A 19,539-nucleotide genomic window follows, 5' to 3' on the forward strand; every position below is an offset into this window, starting at 1 on the left:
GAGTTATAGAGGAGGGAGGAAAGCAGAGAGAATGAGAGAAAGAGAGAGAGAGACAGAGAGAGAGAGAGAGAGAGAGAGAGCTGGCCACAATGATCCAGGCTGGGCCAGGCCGAAGCCAGACACCAGCAGCTTCATCCAGGTCTCCCACGTGGGTGCAGGGGCCCAAGGACTCAGACCTTCTGCTGTTTTTCCCAGGCCATTAGTAGGCAGTTGAATTGGAGATGCCAGGACACGAACCAGTGCCCACATGGGATGCCAGCATCGCAGGCAGTGGCTTTACCCACTATGCCACAACCCCAGCCCCAAACCACTGGTTCACTGCCTCTTATAAATCGCAAGGCTAATCAAGAATTTCATGAAATGGGGGTCTCTGTTGTGGTGTAGCAGGTTCAGCGGACACCTGTGGTGCCGGCATCCCATATGGGCACAGGTTCAAGTCCCAGCTGCTCCACTTCTGATCCAGCTCTCATTAATGCACCTGGAAAACAAGAGAAGATAGCCCAAGTACTGGGTCTCTGCACTCACGTGGGAGACCTGGATGAAACTCTTGGCTCCTGGCTTCAGCCTGGCCCAGCCCTGGTCATTGCAGCCATGTGGGGAGTGAACCAGAGGATGAAAGATCTGTCTCTCCTCTTTCTAACTTGACCTTTCCAAAAAAATAAATCTTTGGAGGGGAAAAAAAAGAGAATTTCTTGAAATATATGTCTCTAAGAGGTGAACATTAGCACCAAATTCTGCGTGTTAACGTCAGAGGGCCCATGGGGAGGGCCCTGGGGGAGGCCCCTGTGAAATCCTGTCACTGCCTAAGATCTGAGACCAAGGACAGCAGGGCGCTGAGGCATGAAGGCCGGACATGACCAAGTTCCAGAGGACCAGAGAGACGCAGACGAGCGCAGGAGAAGCTGCGGCATAAACGTGCACAGGGCACGTGTGTGTGTGAAGACACACCCACGAAAGGTCAGACTCATGAAGTCTGTGTCAATAGAACGCACTCAGCTCAACCTGACCCGCAGCGATGTCTTTGCAAACAGGCCATTAGCCATGGGCAGCTGCCTTCCCAGCGACAGCTGTGATCCCAGGCGAGCCTTGGCCAGCCTTGAAAGGGCTCTCCCGTCAGAGTCAGCAGGTCAAATCACAGACAGGCCCTTGTGCTGGGCCGATGAACCACCCTGCACGGAACGCTCCACGCCCATCTGGATTAGCAGAATTCAATGGCGGCCCCGCCTCCCAGGATGGACCAGGACACAGACAAAGAAGCAGGAGGCCCCTGAGGGCCATCGGAGGCCGCCTCCCGGATGTGCCCTTCCCGACACCTGGGGTCGGTTCATTCTTTGGGTGCAGAGAACCATCAGGGGCATCAAAATCAAGGGACCCACCCACCAACAGGTGGCACAAGTTTCCCCTAAAAGATGATTCAATTTCCCTCAAATGTCCAAGGAAAATAAGACCCAGGACAGCTGGGCTTTGTCTTCTACTTATCATCGCATATCAAACCCAAGTTCTGCCCTCTGAGCAAAGGTCATCTGATGCCAGGATCCACGCCTCTGACATTTCGGCAGGGCCCCGGATGGGACCTTTGGCAAGCAGAAGTGTAGCTGCGGTTTGAGGATGAAACTCAGTGGGGCCGGACAGGGCCCTGCAGCCTGAGGCAGGCAGCAAGCGCTGGGCCCACCCGAAGGCAGGGACCCAGCCCCACTCCCAGCCACACATGACCAACCCCGAGTCCACACCGGCCCCCTAGCCCAGACTCTTACCTAGAAAGCTGTGACTGCACCAAACACCACGACAGTCCACACTAGGCCAAGTCGCAGACCCCAGTCTGCAGGGAACAGGTGACTGAGCCTTCCCCAGAAACAGACGAAACTGGGACCCGGACACAGCCTCTGGAACCCAGGCTCCACCAGATGAGACAACGGCCGAGAAGGAGCCTGGCCTAGAGACTGGAATGGCAACACAGCAGGCAACCAGCGCCGTTCAAGGTCATTCCAGGGGCAGCTCCAAAAAGGACAGGCACTGAGCCAACTGTGTGACTCCCAAGTTTAAAACCCTGGCCAGGGCTGGTGTTGGGGCGCAGTAGACTAATCCGCTGCCTGCGATGCTGGCATCCCATGTGGAACGCCAGTTTGAGTCCCAGCTGCTCTGCTTCTGATCCAGCTCCCTGCTAATGTGCCTGGGAAGGCAGCAGAAGATGGCCTAAGTACTTGGACCCCTGCCACCCATGTGGGAGACAGAGATGGAGTTCCTGGCTTCTGGCTTAGGCCTGGTCCAGTCCTGGCCCTCTCCTGCCGACTGTGTGTGTATGTGTGTGTGTCTTTCAAACAAACAGATCTTTTCAAAAATAAAATAAAAATAAAAACTTGCCCAGTCACCTTGAAAACACACCCAGACACCACCACAGCCGGGCCCAGGTAACAGAGAGCAGGTCCCGTGCACGGCTTCTCCCCCGCGGTATACACAGCAGCGCAGCCCCTCATGTGGCGTTGTCTGGATCCCCGCCGTTCTTCCCACCGCACTCCTTGCCTCCCAGGGGAGCTCCTGAGCCCTCGGCAGAGCTCCCTTTCTCCCACCCTCGGGCGAGCCGAGCTCTCCCCACTCCAGGTTCTTTGGACATCCCAGTCCCCCTGCATCCATTGCTGGCCCCCCAAGGCTCTGCGTGGCAGGGTAGAGAGGCCACACCCACACATCCTGTCCAGAGGACCCCATCCCCTCTGCCCATCATGTTTGCTTTTCCCTCCTCATCCGTGTTTACTATCAGTAATGGTCCTACTGTGACAGTCCCCGTTAACGGTTGAGCTCCACATGGGAGGTCGTGGCACCTCCTGTCCACTGCCCGGGGCCCGGCACAGAGAAAGGGCTGGGAGATGTTTGCTGAATGAATGCATGATGCCAAGAGGCCAAAGACAACGTCGCCTTTCATCTTGAGAAAGGAAAAGCCAGCACAGGACCTGGTACGAGGGCCTGAGTTCAAATCCCAGGCCAGCTCCAAACCCCAGGGGTCATGACCTTCTCTCTAGAACTCAGTGCTTCTCAAACCTGAGCCACCTTCCTGGGCCCCCTGCCCCCTACGCTTACTCATTAGTGCAGCTTCTGGGAGCTGGGGAGGGGAGGATCCAGGAGAAAACCGTGAACAGCCCTGCCAGGGTGCTAATGATGTCTACAGGGACGGCCAGGTTCAGGATAAAGGGCAGGGCCAGGCCCATGGCTGTCCGAGGACTCTCCAGAGAACCTTCCAGATGCTCCTCCCAGGCTCCCACACCAGCTGCCTTCCCCTCAGAGCCAGATCCCTGGTGGTGCCCGCATTCCTGGGACAGTTTGGGAGCATCGCTCTCTTCCCCTGGAAGATCAGTCCCGTTCGGGCTGGAACCAGCAATGCCAAACATGCTGTCCACTGCCACCCAGGAGCAGTGCCTGGCCCAGTGGGAACAGGAAAGAGTAAGGACCCACAGGTCCTTGGCTGTGGGACTTTTCAGAGCCCTCAATAAACTAAGATGCTTTGAGGACCTCCAGGAGAGCCTCACTGGGCCACCTCTGCCCGGCCCAGCTAGGCCCTGGGGCCCTGGGGCCCTGCACCCTGAGATGGCAGGCAGGGTCTGGCACAGGGGAACAGTAGAAGCACTTGGTTCTGCAGGAAGCATGATATTGTCACATGTCTTGGGGGTTAATCAAAGCCAACAGATAGGGTTGGCACGGTGGTATAGCAGGTAGACACTATCTTCAGTGCTGGCATCCCAAATGGATAACCAACTAAGTCCAGCTGCTCCCTGTGAATGGCCTAGGAAAGCAGTGCAAGATGGCCCAAGTGCTTGGGCCCCTGTCACTCATGTGGGAGACCTGGATGAAGCTCCTGGCTCCTGGCTTCAGCCTGGCCCAGCACTGACCATAGCAGCTACCTGGGGATTGAACCAGCAGATGGAGGATTCTTTCTGCCTCTCCCTCTCTCTGTAGCACTAACCTTAAAGATAAATAATTTAAGAACAAAACCGTAAAAGACAGACAGGGATCTCATCCAGTGACTTTGGGCAGATCTGAACCAGGTCTTGACCCAAACTCGTCATTCAGAATTTATTGTCTGCCCCTTCTGCACCGAGCTGCTCGTGTGCTTCTCCCCTTCTCCCCAACACCTGTTCCCGGGAACTGAATGCCCCAAGCTCACCATGGCCTGTGAGCACGTCTCTGCCTGGGACGGCTGTCCGCAGGCCAGACCCAGACCACCTCCACAACACCTGCTCATCCTCGGACGCCAGCTCCCGGGGGCTCCCCAGCTCCCATGTGCACTCGCAGAACTAAGCTCCCTCCCCCCAGAGCACCCCCTTCTGTCACTCGCCCTCCAATAAATCATCATGCGTGTTGAATGACTTCACGAGTGTCTGTCCCCCTCAGAAGCCTGGACGCTCCCCGCAACCAGAGGCGGAGTGGGGTCTGCCTCAGGTGTGCCCTCAGAGCCTGGCACATCTGTTACCAGGTCAGTGAATGGGGGCACTGGCACTCCAGAGAGGTCAGGTGACGGCCAGAGGTCCCAAAGCCGCCGAGTGGCACAACCAGGACCTGAACCCAGGACTTCCTGACTCCAGGACCCAAGCAGGGCCCACCCAGCTGCCCCTGGGGCCAGGACATGGGGTGGCCACTTAGCGCTGAGTGCCCAAGGCCCCATCCAGGCTCCGCCAGCACCCTCGTGGCTCCCAGCCCAGGAAGGTGGCAATGAGGGCAGGACAGAGCCCTCCCACCTGCTTGGTCCTGAGAAGTGCCAAGCCCTCCACACGCCATCCAGGGGGACACAGAGAAATGTCGGAACAACGGCAGGTGCTGATCTTGGAAGGCAGCCTGGGTCACGCCACCCTTATCAGCACATCTGACGGCTTCTCCACGAGACGCGGGTCTATAAAAATGAGACGCAGCCTCAGCACCAGTAGCCCAGAGGCAAGAGCGGAAGGAGTGGCAGCTTCGAAGACATCCCGTCCACTCTGTGCAAGGTAAGAACTCGCTGTGTGGCACGCACGAAAGTGGAAACTGATCCGGAAACAAGCAGGGGACAGTGCCTGCTGGGACCCCTCGCTGGGGCTGACGCATTATCTGGTCCGGCACACACAGGCCACCTGCCTGCAGGGGTGGGGAGGCCTAAGACACAGGATAACTGATTACCGATTCTCCCAGAGATTTCGGTTTTTCCTTAAACTGTGCACTGGTATCATGTGAGATGCTTAGTTCAAATTTCTCGCAGATGAGGGTAAAATGAGAAGACTGATGAAATTCTGATGAGGTTGCATTTTTTTTCCAAAAAGCCTCATTTATATTCAAAGATGAACAGGGGGCACTGGCTTCAGAGTGTGTCCTGCCAGGCACTTCCGCCATGTTCGCCCTTGCTGGGGGCTGGCAGATGGCATATGGATTGCTTCTGTTAATGCGTGTGCGTGACAAGAGCAAACACCCATGATCCTGACGTCACAAACCCTGATGGAGACAAAAGGCAAAGGGGAGAGGAGACAGAGTCTGTGGGGTCCATGCGGGGAACTGCAAATGACACCCAGCCTCCAGGGCGCCCCTACTGTGGGCGAGGCACAGACACGGCCTCCAGGGCGCCCCAACTGTGGGCAAGGCACAGACACGGCCTCCAGGGCGCCCCTACTGTGGGCAAGGCACAGACACGGCCTCCAGGGCGCCCCAACTGTGGGCAAGGCACAGACACGGCCTCCAGGGCGCCCCTACTGTGGGCAAGGCACAGACACGGCCTCCAGGGCGCCCCAACTGTGGGCAAGGCACAGACACGGCCTCCAGGGCACCCCTACTGTGGGCGAGGCACAGACACGGCCTCCAGGGCGCCCCAACTGTGGGCGAGGCACAGACACGGCCTCCAGGGCGCCCCAACTGTGGGCAAGGCACAGACACGGCCTCCAGGGCGCCCCTACTGTGGGCAAGGCACAGACACGGCCTCCAGGGCGCCCCTACTGTGGGCAAGGCACAGACACGGCCTCCAGGGCGCCCCAACTGTGGGCGAGGCACAGACACGGCCTCCAGGGCGCCCCTACTGTGGGCGAGGCACAGACACAGCCTCCAGGGCGCCCCTACTGTGGGCAAGGCACAGACACGGCCTCCAGGGCGCCCCTACTGTGGGCAAGGCACAGACACGGCCTCCAGGGCGCCCCTACTGTGGGCAAGGCACAGACACGGCCTCCAGGGCACCCCAACTGTGGGCAAGGCACAGACACGGCCTCCAGGGCGCCCCAACTGTGGGCGAGGCACAGACACGGCCTCCAGGGCACCCCTACTGTGGGCAAGGCACAGTCGTTGGGGATCGCGGTGGAGAGGGAACAGGAGCCCACGCAGGGACGTGACCGCTGAAAGTCATCCAGAGGTGTCTTTGCTAAGGCAAGAGGGCGGGGCTGTAACGGGAAGCCTGGACTGGCGGGCAGAGTTCCAGGAGAAGCTGCAGACAAGAACTCAGCAGACTGCACAGTGCATACCAGCTGCTCACTGAGCAGGTGCCTGGGGAGCATCCCAGGGCTGAGAGACCAAGACTGCAGCTGTGTAAATCAAAGCTCTCCAGTTCCCGAGCAGGTGACTAAGATGGCACCAAAGACCTCTGCCTGAGGAGGATGGCGGGAGGATGGGCAGCCCGAGAGGGGACGCTGCAGGCAGGGGCTGGCACATTCATGCGGGGCTGGGCAAGCAGCAGAAAGGGGCCTTGGATGGGCCCCTGACTACCAGGTGCTGCTGTACTTGCCTCCAGCTGCCTGGGAATGGTGCCCTCCGGCCCCAACCGGGGCTCCGCCCTGCACAGACACACACAGCAGCTCTGGGGCCCCACGGGGAAAGTGGTGTCTGACGAAGCCTTCTTTGCAGGTGTCAACCACTAGGATGCTGACGCTCTGGGCCCTGGTGCTCACGCTGGGCCTGCAAGCCAGGGCGCTGGACCTGCTGGAAGCAGCCCCAGTGATAGACAATCTTCCTGTAGCTCCCTTGGCCATCCCTATCAATGCCCTCGAAGCCGTGCCGCTCAGACTAGGCCCTAGACGACGCCCGCCAACACAAAGAGACTTTACATCCAAAAAGCGTTCAGCCCGCAGCGGCAGCGGCAAGTGCATACCCGTGGCCGAGTACTTCCTGTCCAAAAGCAGACTCAATGACTGTAAGTAAGCACTGTTGTCCTACACGTCTTTGATCTGTCTACTCTCTCATGCAGCTTCTCGGGTTTTTATTTTAAGGATTTACTTATTTTATTTAAAAGGTAAAATGAAGGAGGGAAGGGGGAAAGAGAGAGAGAGATCAATCTTCCCTCCACTGGTTTATTCCTCAAATGGCTATCATGGCTAGGGCTGGGCCAGGCCCCAAACCAGGAACCTGGAGCTCCATCTGGGCCTCCTACACAGGTGGCAGGGCCCCAAGTATTTGGGCCATCCTCCGCTGCTTTCCCAAGCGCATTAGCAGGGAGCTGGATTGAAAGTGGAGCAGCTGGGACTTGAACCAGTGCTTCAATATAGGATGCCAGCACTGCAGGTGGCAGCTTAACCCACCGAGCCACAATGCCAGCCCCATGGCTTCTATGTCTAAGCCAGAGGGCTTAGCTCCACCTTCTGAACAAGTGGCCCCCAAACATGAGGTGGCTCCACCATCACATTGGGGGCTTAGAGAGAGAACGGGCTCCCAGGCCCGCCCCTCCCACACACTCAGGGGCAGCACTGCCTCGGCTCTGGGGCCCTGCTTCCTGATCAGCTCCAAGACCCTCACATGGGCTAGGACTGGACTAAGCCTCCTCCGAGAAGGCAGCTCTCAGAACCTGCAGACTGTCTAACAACCCACTTCCGGTCTGACTCTTCTCACCTGGAGGCTGTGCCAGGAGACCTCCCCACTTTTCACTGTGGGTCCTGGTGCTCCAAGTCCCACAGGGGCTTCAAACCTCACCCTGCTTTATCAGGAGCCAGGAGATGGCAAATCCAGGCCCCACCGCTGCACCCCATGACCAGCCTTGCTCTCTGCAAAGTCCTGTTTCACTCTCTCCCTGAGTCTCACCTTCCTCTAAGAGACGAAGGATCCTCACTCCCCCAAAATCCCGCAGAGGCCGAGAGGTGACTCCCATTTACAGAACGGGAAAAGGGGAGGGGCTCCTGGCAAGTGGAGGCCTGCAGGAAAGCCCGCCCAGCTCCCCTGGCTGCTGTCCGCGGTCAGGGCCCAGCTCAACAGATTACAGGACAGGGCGACAGACAGGGACGTGGCACCTGTTGAGTGATCACATTCCTTCCCCCAAGGCGAACTGCTCAGCTTGTTACAAAACCTCCAAAGACAGACAGGTCCAGCCAGTGACCAAAAGAACAGCCTCATGCCCACCACGCAGTGACCTGGTGCTGGTGCTGTTAGTTTCGTTTTCAGAATTAAAAACATGAAGGATAAACCGAGCACATACCCCTGTGCCCACCGCCTCACTCAAGGCGTACAACGGCTCACTGGAGGGCAGGTCCCGCCTTACCTGCTGCAGCCTCTCCCTCCCCTCTCCCTCCCATCCCAGGAGGTCTCTACTCCGATTGTTTTTCCCCAGAGATTTCTTTGTCATTTATGACACAAGTCACTACCTGTTGTGAAGTCTCTGGGAGGTGGCCTGCTTGCCTGGTCCCTCGGGCTCCAGTCTGGGAGGCAATGCATCCGTGTAGATGAAGCCAAGTCACACACGGGCTGAATCACACATGGGGATACGAGCGTCCACTACCGGCTCCTCCACTACTTCCCCCCACCCCCCCGCCCCGCCTTCTGCTTTGTTCAGCACCTGCGTAGTCATCTCCTTTATCATTCTCCAAGCACCCCATGCACCAGGTTCCAACAAGCACTCCTTGGACAGGGGCAGAGACTGGGGCCCCAAGGGGCGAGACCTGCCTCAGGCCTCTCGGCCCGAGGGATACACCAGAAGCGTGCCCTACCCTGCTGGGCTCACAAACCAAACGAGGTCCCTCTGCTCCACGCCAGGATGGCTTCAGCTGTAAGGCACTCAGCGCCAGGCCGGCCTCAGCAAGCACTAATGAGCGTGAGCTCTTAACAAGGGGCTGGGCCTCTTGCTCTAACGCAAGGCTGCCGGGGGGGGGGGGGGGGCAGCAGCAGGGGTGGAAAGTTCAGGGGTGGGGACCACTACACACACCCCTTGGGGGCCCCATGCATCACAGGGCTGGGCTCCCAGGCAGGGGAGGGTCCGCGGACGGCCCGCAGCAGGAAGCTGTCGCTCTGCCTTTTCCAGATCTCAACAACACCCTGCCCGCGGAGATCGAGAAGCTGTTCAAGTGTAAGCAGGTCAACCTGGTTGGTGTGGTGGGCACCTTGGTATCCACGCTGAGCACCACCAAGCTGCTCTCTGCATTGGACCTTGGTTCGCTCCTGAGCCTGGGAGGCGGTGGCCTCGGCGACATTCTAGGCAAGGGAGGCAGTGGCAACTCCCAAGCCCTGGATGTCCTGGGCGGCCTGCTGCCGCTGGGAGACAAGGGGCTGGGCGGCCTGCTGCCGCTGGGAGACAAGGGGCTGGGCGGCCTGCTGTCCGGCAAAAAAGGCAAAGGAACTCTCAGGCGGCTCCTCGACGGCACCGGGCTCTCCAGTCTCCAGCAGCCGCTGGACGACGTGCTGGGCAAAGTCACAGAGCTCAAGGAGTCCACCAAGAATGTGGTGAACAAGGCCCTGCCGCCAGATGTCAGCAACGCCCTCTCGGGCTTGCTGGGAGGCCTGGACCTGAACGAGCTGCTGCTGGGGTAAGCGCTGCCCTCAGCCCGCCGTGCCTGGCCGCAGGAGAGCTCCAAGCTAACAACCCCAGCAAGAGGGGCAACCCCTTTCACGAAGCCATTCACCGACTCCAGCTGAACCCGTGCCCAGGGGATGGGGTGGGGGACATGTTCCGGGTTCCTTGAGCTTACACATATGGGAGGGATGGGGCTGGGGACCCAGGAAATGGGCAGTGGCAGGTAGAGTCTCACCTGGCTGCTCCCACGTGAGTCCCCTGAGGTCCAGGCTGAATCCTGGCACCAGGGCAGACTCCCGATGCTGTCCCTTTGCAGACTGCAGGTTCAGGAAGTGACTGTGGACAGCATGAACTCAACCACGGCCAAAGATGGGATCCACATCCTTGCCACAACCACTGCCGTCATAGGCGGGAAAGGGTAAGTCTGTTTCCAAGGCAGCCCCCTGGGTCACCTTGGACCGGGGCTGGGAGTTCTGGTGTCCATGGTCCCCTGGGAGAGCAAGGGCACAGTGGCAGCACCCACAGCAAGGGGCCAGGCAGGAGAAGGGCCTGGAGGAGCCCCATCCTCTAACCATGTCAGCAGAGGTGTTCAGGGGGAAATCTGCCCAAGTCCAAACAAGGGCAATGAGGGCCAACACTGCTGAGAACACAGCCCACTGTGACGCTGCCACTGCACTCACGCAAAGGGGACTGTCCTGATGCTCTGGACGCCCCAGAGAGAATCGGCCCACGCCAGCATTAGAGGTGGTCCTTGGTCATCACACAAGGGAGGAACAGGCCAACCACGTGAGCTCAGGGCACACAGGAAGACATCAGAGAGCCAGGGTGCCCCCACTTAGGGGAGGAAGGCTGTGCAGTGCCAACCCCTCTCACTCATACCTATCTACCAACACACAGAACCAGTGCCCAGCCTCAATGGAGAGCAGTCCAAACCGCACTCAAACTCACCCCGCAGGAACAGGGCTCAAACCCAGGCAGTCTGTGACACTGCTGTCACCCGTGCCAGGAAGACCCAGCTGTCCAGTCCAGAACCCCGTGGTGGGGTTCCTTCTGCTGCTGCCCACATGACAGGAAGCCCCAGTGCTGGGCACAAAAAGGAACCTAAAATGGATGGCTTGGGGCCACAACAGAGGATGTGCGATGCTGCTGGGGGGAGGGTTCTGTGTCCTGCCGTCTGACTGCCAAGCACGCGCGGGGCGGCCAGCCACGGGCCATGTCCACTGGAGAGCACCGAACATCCCCTCCCTAACGCCTTTTTCACAAACACATGCACCCGAACTGCAAAGGGCCTGCGGCTAGCTCAGGCTCCCCGCTCACCCGTGTCCTGCTCTCCACAGCCTTGCCGGACCCGTCATCAGCCTGGTGGGATTCCACGTGTACTCAGATGTGACCCTGACTATTGGTATTTCCACCAACGACACCCAGTGCGTCAACCTCCAGGTCCAGAACAAAGACATCCAGGTCAACAAAGTGACCCTTCAACTCGTAGAAACGTACGTGAGCCCGTTTATCTCCGGCCAGCCTACGGGTCAGAGCGCCCACCCCTCCACCCATGGCGGCCCCGGGGACGACTCCGCCCAGCGCAGCGCTGAGAAGCATCAGTACACAGAGGCCGGGGGTGGGGTGGCGGCTGGGAGGGGCCTTCTCGCGCACCCCGCGTTCTGCCTGCTCGCTGTGCTGCGATCATCCACTGTTTGCGTGAGCAGCGGTCACCTGGACGGAACACAGAGAACACAGAAGGGCCGTGGAGCCCAGAGTGTCCCTCGCAGCTGCGCCAGCCTACTGACCACTCACCCTCCCCGGAAGCAACCAACACGTCCAGTCTTCTCTGTTTGCCCTTTGCACACGCTCGTAAAATGTTCACACTCAGGAAGACACAGAGCTGCTGCCCGCCTTCCTGCACTTGGCTTCGCCTACAGAAAGTGGCAAGGACACGGTTCAGCCGCGTACAGACGGCCTCTTCTGTGGTCACTCCCCAGTCCTCCCTTACCAGGTGGTGCAGTAATTTACCCAGTCCCTGACCCGGCTTCTGTACCCACCTACAGTGGGCGAGGTCAGACGAGTGAGCCTGCGCCCTGCTCTCGGGAGTGAGAATTCCCGCGGGCCGCACAGCAGGCCCAGCCATCCTGTGCGCCAGTCGTGTTTCCAGGGGTCCTGGTGTCTTCCATAACAGCTGGCGATGAGACGGGAAGAGCTCAGACCACCGCGGCTGTCTCCTGGGCGGCAGGGCTTTGCCTGAGGCCTGAGAAGTCCGCAAAACACGGGACCAATGCACTCCCCACACGTGTCTTTCTCAGGATCACGGACGTTTTGCCTGTGTCTGTCCCTGTGCCCCTGGGCGACGTGGTCACTAAACTGCTGTCAGTGGAGCTGAATAAGAATGTAAGTCCCAGGAGGGCAGAGGGGCCCGGGGAGGTCTGTGGCACTGGGGGCAGGAGGGTGCAAGGGGTCCTGCCCTTGGATCCAGCCTGATGCCACAAAGGCCCGGGGCCGGCTGGAGTCCCAACCCCAGGGACCAGCAGACCTGACAGTGCCTCCGGCTGGGGAAGGAATGGCCTCCAATGAGGAAGCCGAGAGAACAGACAGGAAAAGGGGAAGGAGGGCAGGCCAAGGGGGCGTCCTCAGCAAAGCCGACCCCTGCTGACCTCCCAGGTGGAAGAAGCGGACTCCTGTGACATCGTTCTCAGTGGCTTCAATGACTGCAAGAACTGTGAGTAGCAACACCCACCCCCAGGGCCGCCCACGCCACATCCGTGGACAGAGGGCCCAGGCCCCTTAAGGGATCCCATCGGGCAACAAGCCACAGCCTGCCCACTTCCCAGTCCCCAGCACCCCTCCCAAGCACTCAACTAACCGTCTCCTCCAGGCCATTTCCACTGCTCCCCAGGAAGGGAACGGGACAAAGAGCCCCCAGCACCCTCTGTGGGCAAAGCAGACCCAGGTGTGGAAGCTGAGTGAGGGGCTATCTTAGGCTCTCGTGCCTGGCAGCCCGGAATCAGGCAATCCCTCCCTGTCTGCAGACACGCACCAACTAAAAGGGAGGAGAGGACCAGCCGAGACAGCTGAGGCAGGGGATGGAGCCCCTGCCGAGTCCCAGGGTGGACGAAACACAGGGCTCAGCTTCCCCATGGGGGCTCTGGCACGTCTCTGGAGGGCCTGAGTCCTCCTTCCAGATGCGTGAGAAGTCAGCTGAGGGTACCCGCGTTCTGCCTGGGACCTGGAGAGTGAGAGCGTGACCGATCCGTGGTGGAGGGTGGCACAGGGACACGCCGGACACAGCAGCCGGCAGCGCCTCACCTCACTGCGCTCACCCCGTCTCTCCTCTCCCCTGCAGCCACCGGCCTGTTCCGGTACCACGTGAGGGCGGCCCGCTTCTCCCCCAAAGGCCTCTCAATCTTCTACTGCGTGAGTGTTCTCTGCCGCAGGGCCGGCTTCTGGGCCAGGAGCTAAAGGCACCCCTGAAGCGGCACAATGCCGAGGGCAGCCCAGCTGTCACCCCACCCCTTTCCCTCAGAGGCACTCCCGACAGTGGCCACCACACCTCAGGCACCAGATCCCCAAAGCCCATGTCCAGACACTGCAGGCACAGCACAGAGGCAGCCAAGGGTGCTCACTCACCCACGCCCCTCTTCTCCACCAGGAAGACACAACGCAGGCTGCAGACAGAGCTGAGAAAGGCAATGTGTTAGACTCGGGTAGCTTTGCTTCCAGGAATCCACCCTAAGCACAGACAGACATGATTCGTGGTGAGAGCAGGGGAAAGGCTGAAACAAACAAAAAGGAAATACCAAAGCCAAGTTCGAGATCGACCCAGGTTTACAGTCTGCGGTGCTATATGGATACGCTCGTGCAGGCACTGGTGAGATTTCCAGGGTGAAAGCAAACTGAAATGCAGAATGCGTGCACACGTGCGGAAATGCCAGGGTACTGTCCCCCGTGTCCTCCGCTTCCCTGCGTCTTCTACCTCTCCTGCCACGCGGGGTTTGCGTTGCATAAGCAGAGGGGGAAATGCGTATGAAAGAAAAGGAGCTAATGAGTGGAAGACAGAGTATCTGTGACACGAGCTCTTGAGAGCCTGGCCTTTGACATGTGAGAGTGAGGATGGAACCGGGTTCTTCCAGACTGGGAGAGGAGGCAGGGAACAGGAAGGGGTGTGAGCCGTGCAGGGCACATCTGTGCACACACGCCCACACCGGCACACGCACCCTACTGGGGACAGCATAGGAAGGGGAGAATTCACCCGGACAACAAGGACTGTGGCTTCCCGGGGAAAATGAAAGGTCGGGTGCCCTGGGCCACGCTGCGCCAAGCGGCGACTCCTCTTCCACCCACACTCCTGCTCGCCAGTCTCCCAACCCCGCTACCGCCCACACTCACTCAACATGGAGGCCAGGAGGTCCCCTGCCGCGGCAAGGCGCACCTCACCCTGCACCTTCCCAGCTAAGTCCCCAAAGCCAGGAGCCATGTGTCAGTCTCACGTGACGCCCGCGGTGGTCCTGCTTGTGTGTCTGCAGGCAGAGGCCCTCTTTGACAACAAAGCAGTGCCTGTGCCTGGAAGACTTCTCCCTCCACACCCTAAGAGTGCCAATGTCTCCCTGACCCTGTCGCGCACGCTGCTCGACGCGCCAGCGGACCACATTGCCAAGCAGAGCACCTTCAAGGTGAGTGTGGGGAGTGAGCTTCCTCCTCGCTGACCCCCGAGTGCCAGCGTGGCTGAGCCGGGGGATTCTGGTCGCCCTTCCAGAGATAAAGATGCCGAACAAGGGCGATACCGGTCCCTTACGGGTCCTGTAAGCGGGAAAGTGTGGAGGCTCCCTGAGCGCCAGGCTCACCGCCAGCTGTCACTCCACTGACCGAGGGCGCTCTGAGGATGCTGGCGGTCTTACCCGTTTCACAAAGGGCCTGAGTGGGGGGTGACTCTGCCAACACCCTCAGCGGGAGCAGGCAGGGCGTTTATCGGCGTGCGAGGTACTCCGACGCCGGCCCGAAACCTCACAGAAGGGAGTGACGACGCGAACAGGCACTGCTCTCCCTGCACCGGGCTCTCTGGGAAGCAACAGCCCATGTGTCCTGTGCACGGTGCCCCCAAATCATCAGCCCAGCGCTGCCTGGCCACAAGCAGGATTGGCTGTGACAGAAACATGGAACTCCACATGTCACGTACCCAGCCCCCCTCCAAGAAAGGAAAATGGGCAGACACAGACCCTGCCAGCTCTGCGCCCAGCTCAGACTCGAGGGCCAACACTGGAAGACAGGCACAGCACTCCAGGGCCCCAGGGTGCAGCCTTGCTCCCCAGCTCTAACCCAAGACTTCTTCACAACAGATCGACAACCTGGAGGCAAGCATCACCAGAATCCGCCGGGGGTACCAGAGCAACGACACTTCCCAGGTCACCTACTGGAGCAGCATAAAGAAGGACGGCGAGAGCTTCGCCACCGGGGAGTCGGTGAGTGCTGAGAAACGGGTCACGGCCGAGTGGGGAGGAGGCAGTGCGAGGAGCCGTGCTCCATCAAAGTCCCCAGGACCAGAAGCCCAGCCAGGCAGCCTGGGGCCTCCGCCCCACGACGGGAGAGCTCGCAGGTCCACGGCTATGGACCCCGCCGGCCGTGTCGGCTGAAGAGAGTCAAGGTACTGTGTCACACCCACGCCCCCTTTGTGTTCACTCAGAAATTGACCATCTGGCACGACAGCAAGATTTCAAAGGACAAGCTGGTATCAGAGGTCAAACTCGTGAGGTACTGTCCGTGACCACACGACCCTCCCGCCAGCCTGAGGGGCAGTACAAACCCAAACCAACCCAAAGCGCATGAGCTCGGTGCCACATACGGCTCTCGGGAGGCGCGGGGGGGACGACGGGGAACTCAGTCGGCAACTCGCACGCCGTCGCCCGCCTTACGTTTGCCCTGTGTGCCTCTGACTGCTAAGCGGCGGACTCACGCCGAGAAGCCACCGGGACAGCACTGCAGCTCCACAACCGAGAAGCGTCCTTCCCTGAACCTAACGGCTGTCTGTACTTTCTTTCTTACAGATCTGATTTCAAGGTGACACCACCTGAGGCTGTAAGTTGGTGTGGTTTTTGGTTTACTTACCTGTGACAGGTGAAAAATGCCAGGCGCTCGGTGACACGGGGACTCTGGAAAGAAGGGCGTGCGTCTCACACCCCAGACGCAGTGAGGAGTAGGACTGCGGTCCCAAACCCCAGCTCTCTTTGGGAGCTGCCCGAGCCCACTGCAGAGTTAGTTACGCATTCAGAGCGGCCAGAGAAGGGCTCCAAGTCCGTGCTTGGAGGTTTCCAGGGAGCCAGATACTCCAGCAGGCCTGGGGATGCCCTGGAAGAATGACAAGGCTCCCATGGAGTGGGAATGTTCTATGACACAAGCACGCGGTGGCTCAGCAGAGGAGAGACTGGGAGAGGTGAGGGCAGGGCCCAGGGCCCACGGTCCGCCACAAAGATGATGGAGAACAGAAGGTTCACCAGCCAACCTCATGCTTAAGCCTGTTCATACCTTGGTTGGTGTTTACTGAGCACCTGCTATACACCCAGCTCTGCAATGCAACATGAAGTAGGGATGAGGGACGAAGCACTAAACTCTAGGAACTGATATCCGGTGTGTGCCCAATAGGTGCATAGAAACACAAAAATAGGCAAAAAGTATTAGTAGCCTGGGAGCCACACAAGGGATGGAGCCACACAACGGGCACCCAGAAGTGAACGACCTCATGGCTACGGATTTAAGACCAGGTGCCCCATGCCAGCCTTGAGATCACAAGCAGTCGCTCAGGAGGCAGACCCTGGGCACCGCCACAACCCAGTGTTCCCTTCGTCCCACGAGGCTGGAAAATGCTGTGATGGGCCAGGCTCTGTGCTCAGGAGAAGCCACTTGAGCAAATATTTGGGCTTCGCTGAGGCACGTGAGTGAGGGAAGGGAGGAGAGACGAGACCAGGGAGGGCCTCACGTCTACCGCAGAGGAGTTAGCAGCATCCCGGCCTCAAGGCCAGGGAGCTGTGCCACTGTCCCTACAGCAGTGTCTCACACACACCAGGAACCCAGTGACCCTCTGCTCAGGGAGCCACTTGAGGCAGCACAACCAGAGGAAGTCTTTGCAAAGCCCCAGGGAATGGACGAGGCCCACGTCCCCACTGGCCTTGCCCACCCACACTCTTACAGAAACCCCTTGCGGGTAGGAGGCTCTGAGACTGGCGGGGTAACTACCAGAAGGTATTGACCTAAAGGCCCCTCTCGCTTCTTGCAGACGGACGAGGTGCGAGATGTGATGAAAGGACAAGAGAAGAAGTTCTGGTCTGTCCTTGTTGGTATGTGCAAGTAATAACCTGAACCCCTGGGAGAGTCAGGGTGTGTGCCACGCTGCAGAGGCCTCGGCAGCCCCGAGCCCAAGATCACCCACCCTGAGCTGCGTCACGGGTACTTTTCTGTCTTTAGAGGGGGGCAATAGCATCTAGAGATAGCAAGAAAAGAAAAAAGAAGAATAAAGAAGTGAAAACGAAATCAGAATGCCTCTTCTACAGCCCCTAAAGCAAGCCAGACCACTCAGCGTCATCAGGGCCAACCCCGCACGCCAGGAGGAAACACAGACCCAGGCGCCAGTCAGACACTGCGACTTGGAGAAACTCAGGTGGCTGAGGTCACAATGCTCGTGACCAACAAGGACGATGGTGTCACCTGCCATCGGCACAAGTTTCTTTCCTAGGGGGTTCAGAATGGCTGCCTCTTATGGGGGCCTCAGGTGGAGAGAACAGACAGCCATCCTCTGACTTGGCGTAGAATCCTAGCCAAGTTTCTTCCTGGTTCTGAAGTCTTGTCTTCCTTGCCCCCCCCAGGCTAGGAGTCTGTTCACTGTGTGAAACAGACAGGGGCCAGATTTCTCCTGAAGCCACCTACTGCCCAGAGATCCCTCCAGTAGACTCCGGCCCAGTTACTGTCTGCAATTTGTTGGCCTAAGATAGTCCTTCTTTTTTTCAGAAATTTTGAAAGCATGGAATATACCAGCAGGAGTAACCTCAAATCATCTGAACAATGCCAAGGTTAACGTGACCAAATCGGTAAGAGAGGAACACGATTATTTTCCTTTTGCACCGACGCTCGCTCTGTGCTTGCACCTGTGGAGAACTGAACGGGTCCAGTGGGATCAGGCATCATGGTCTGTCCTGGGTGCCTGACAAGCTCCACCAGATCTCCCCACTCCTGCCCAGGCAGAACCATTACCCTGTCCTCTCAATCACCATAAAATCCCACCTGAGACAATGAGCCCCTAGCGGATCGATGATCTGTCCCACTGTCGCTGTGAGGACTCTCACACTTAGCTGAATATGGAAACCTGAATGTGGTTTCCATGGAAACCTCTGTGCCTGCACCCCCACCCCACCGCCTTCTGCCTTGCTGGAGCGTCTCCTCGCCGCCCATCCTCAGACGACCTTTCTGCTTGTCTAACTCTGAACCCAGACAGCATCTGAAGGAGGATGTGCTTCCTGAAAAGCAGCTACGAGTCAGGTTTTTATTCAGTTCTGTCACAAGTGGAAGATCAAAGGTTGCGGATGGAGCCAAGAGGGAAGCTAAGGTGTCAGAAGAGCCAGGTGGCACAGTGAGGGGCGTGCCAGCCTCGTAAAGAGGTTCGGCATCTCCAGGGCCCCGAGATGCTGCAGTCCAGCGAGATCTGCTCCATGACCCTGCAACCTGCCCAGGAGCGGCCATGTCTTTCATCCGGGCTCACACTTCACAGGCTACACATTCTTACCTTGACGTAACCCCGGCTTTCAGTGTGTTCCTGCGGCCAAATCTGTGACTGGAGCGTGCACTGGGGTAACACCGGCAGGTGCCAGTTCCCCGCCTCCAGCTCCCACACTCTGTAGCTGTGAGTGGCCTTGGACACACTACGGAAGCCCGCAAGTCAGCCTTGAATCAAGGGGTTAGAACAGATGAACGCTGGCAGCGCTGCAGCTGCAAGCGACGGAGGGCCCAGCCGCACTGCTTCAAGGAACAGCAATAAAAATGAAGCGACCTGGAATCCAGGTGCTCAACAGCAGTGAGTGCCTCGAGTCACGGTCGATGATGACTCGAGATCCAGTCACTCGGCTCTGCTATTTCTGGATGGAGTCTGGTAGGCTCTGCAGGGAAGGCCCCAGCTACCAATTCTTTCCCAAACAGCTCAAACAAGGGTCACCCGGAATTAGCCTGAGACTCCCAGTGGCCTGACTTGCTCCATACCCCACCTATGAAGCAAGCACTGACCTCAGGCGGGTGGAGTGCACAGGCTCACCCAGCCTGTGCCAGCAGCCGGCTGACCTGTGTGTGTGCCTACCTGGTTGTTCTCTGTCTCCCCACAGAATGATCTTCAGGCGGCCAACTGAACCCAGCACACTCAGAGCCAGGCAGTGTTCCAGGATGAAAGCAAAATCCCTCTATGAAACCTTCCTGCGAAACACCGGTCACAGAACAAGGAACCAAGTAGAAGTAGCGTTCTTAGAATGTCAACGGCCCTTCTGAAGTTTGCCAATTACCATCACAGACAGACAAAAAGTCAGGGATGTTGGCATTTCTGTAATCAGCTCTTTAATAAATGAACTTTTTTCATGCAAAACTTGTCTCACTTGTCTTCAGTTCCCGTGGATAGGAATTTCTTCATATGCTTATTGCTAGTCAGAGAACTTCTTTCTTTGCACATAAAAATCCACAACATGAATGATGAACTTACCTAATGTGCTATGTCCCCGAACCACCATGACAATGATGCAGACTTTTTTTCTTGGGAGCCCAGCATTGTGGCACAGAGGGTTAATGTCCCAGCCTTCAGTGCCTGCAACCCATATGGGTGCCCA

The 19,539-nt window shown here is 58.6% G+C and overlaps 1 protein-coding gene across 1 annotated transcript; it reads left to right on the forward strand.

Moving 5' to 3' along the window:
* Window positions 1-6,852: 6,852 nt before the first annotated feature.
* LOC133768177 (vomeromodulin-like) lies at window positions 6,853-19,071 on the forward strand. The gene is made up of 14 exons (XM_062202551.1): window positions 6,853-7,123; window positions 9,215-9,716; window positions 10,020-10,121; window positions 11,041-11,304; window positions 12,001-12,085; window positions 12,356-12,413; window positions 13,038-13,108; window positions 14,218-14,364; window positions 15,028-15,150; window positions 15,372-15,439; window positions 15,733-15,763; window positions 16,959-17,019; window positions 17,687-17,766; window positions 19,048-19,071. The coding sequence occupies exons 1-14, from the start codon at window positions 6,853-6,855 to the stop codon at window positions 19,069-19,071; spliced, it is 1,887 nt and encodes a 628-aa protein (XP_062058535.1).
* The last annotated feature ends 468 nt before the right edge of the window (window positions 19,072-19,539 follow it).

Source organism: Lepus europaeus, chromosome 10 (assembly GCF_033115175.1).
Source record: "Lepus europaeus isolate LE1 chromosome 10, mLepTim1.pri, whole genome shotgun sequence".
In the NCBI taxonomy this organism is placed as follows: Eukaryota; Metazoa; Chordata; class Mammalia; order Lagomorpha; family Leporidae; genus Lepus; species Lepus europaeus.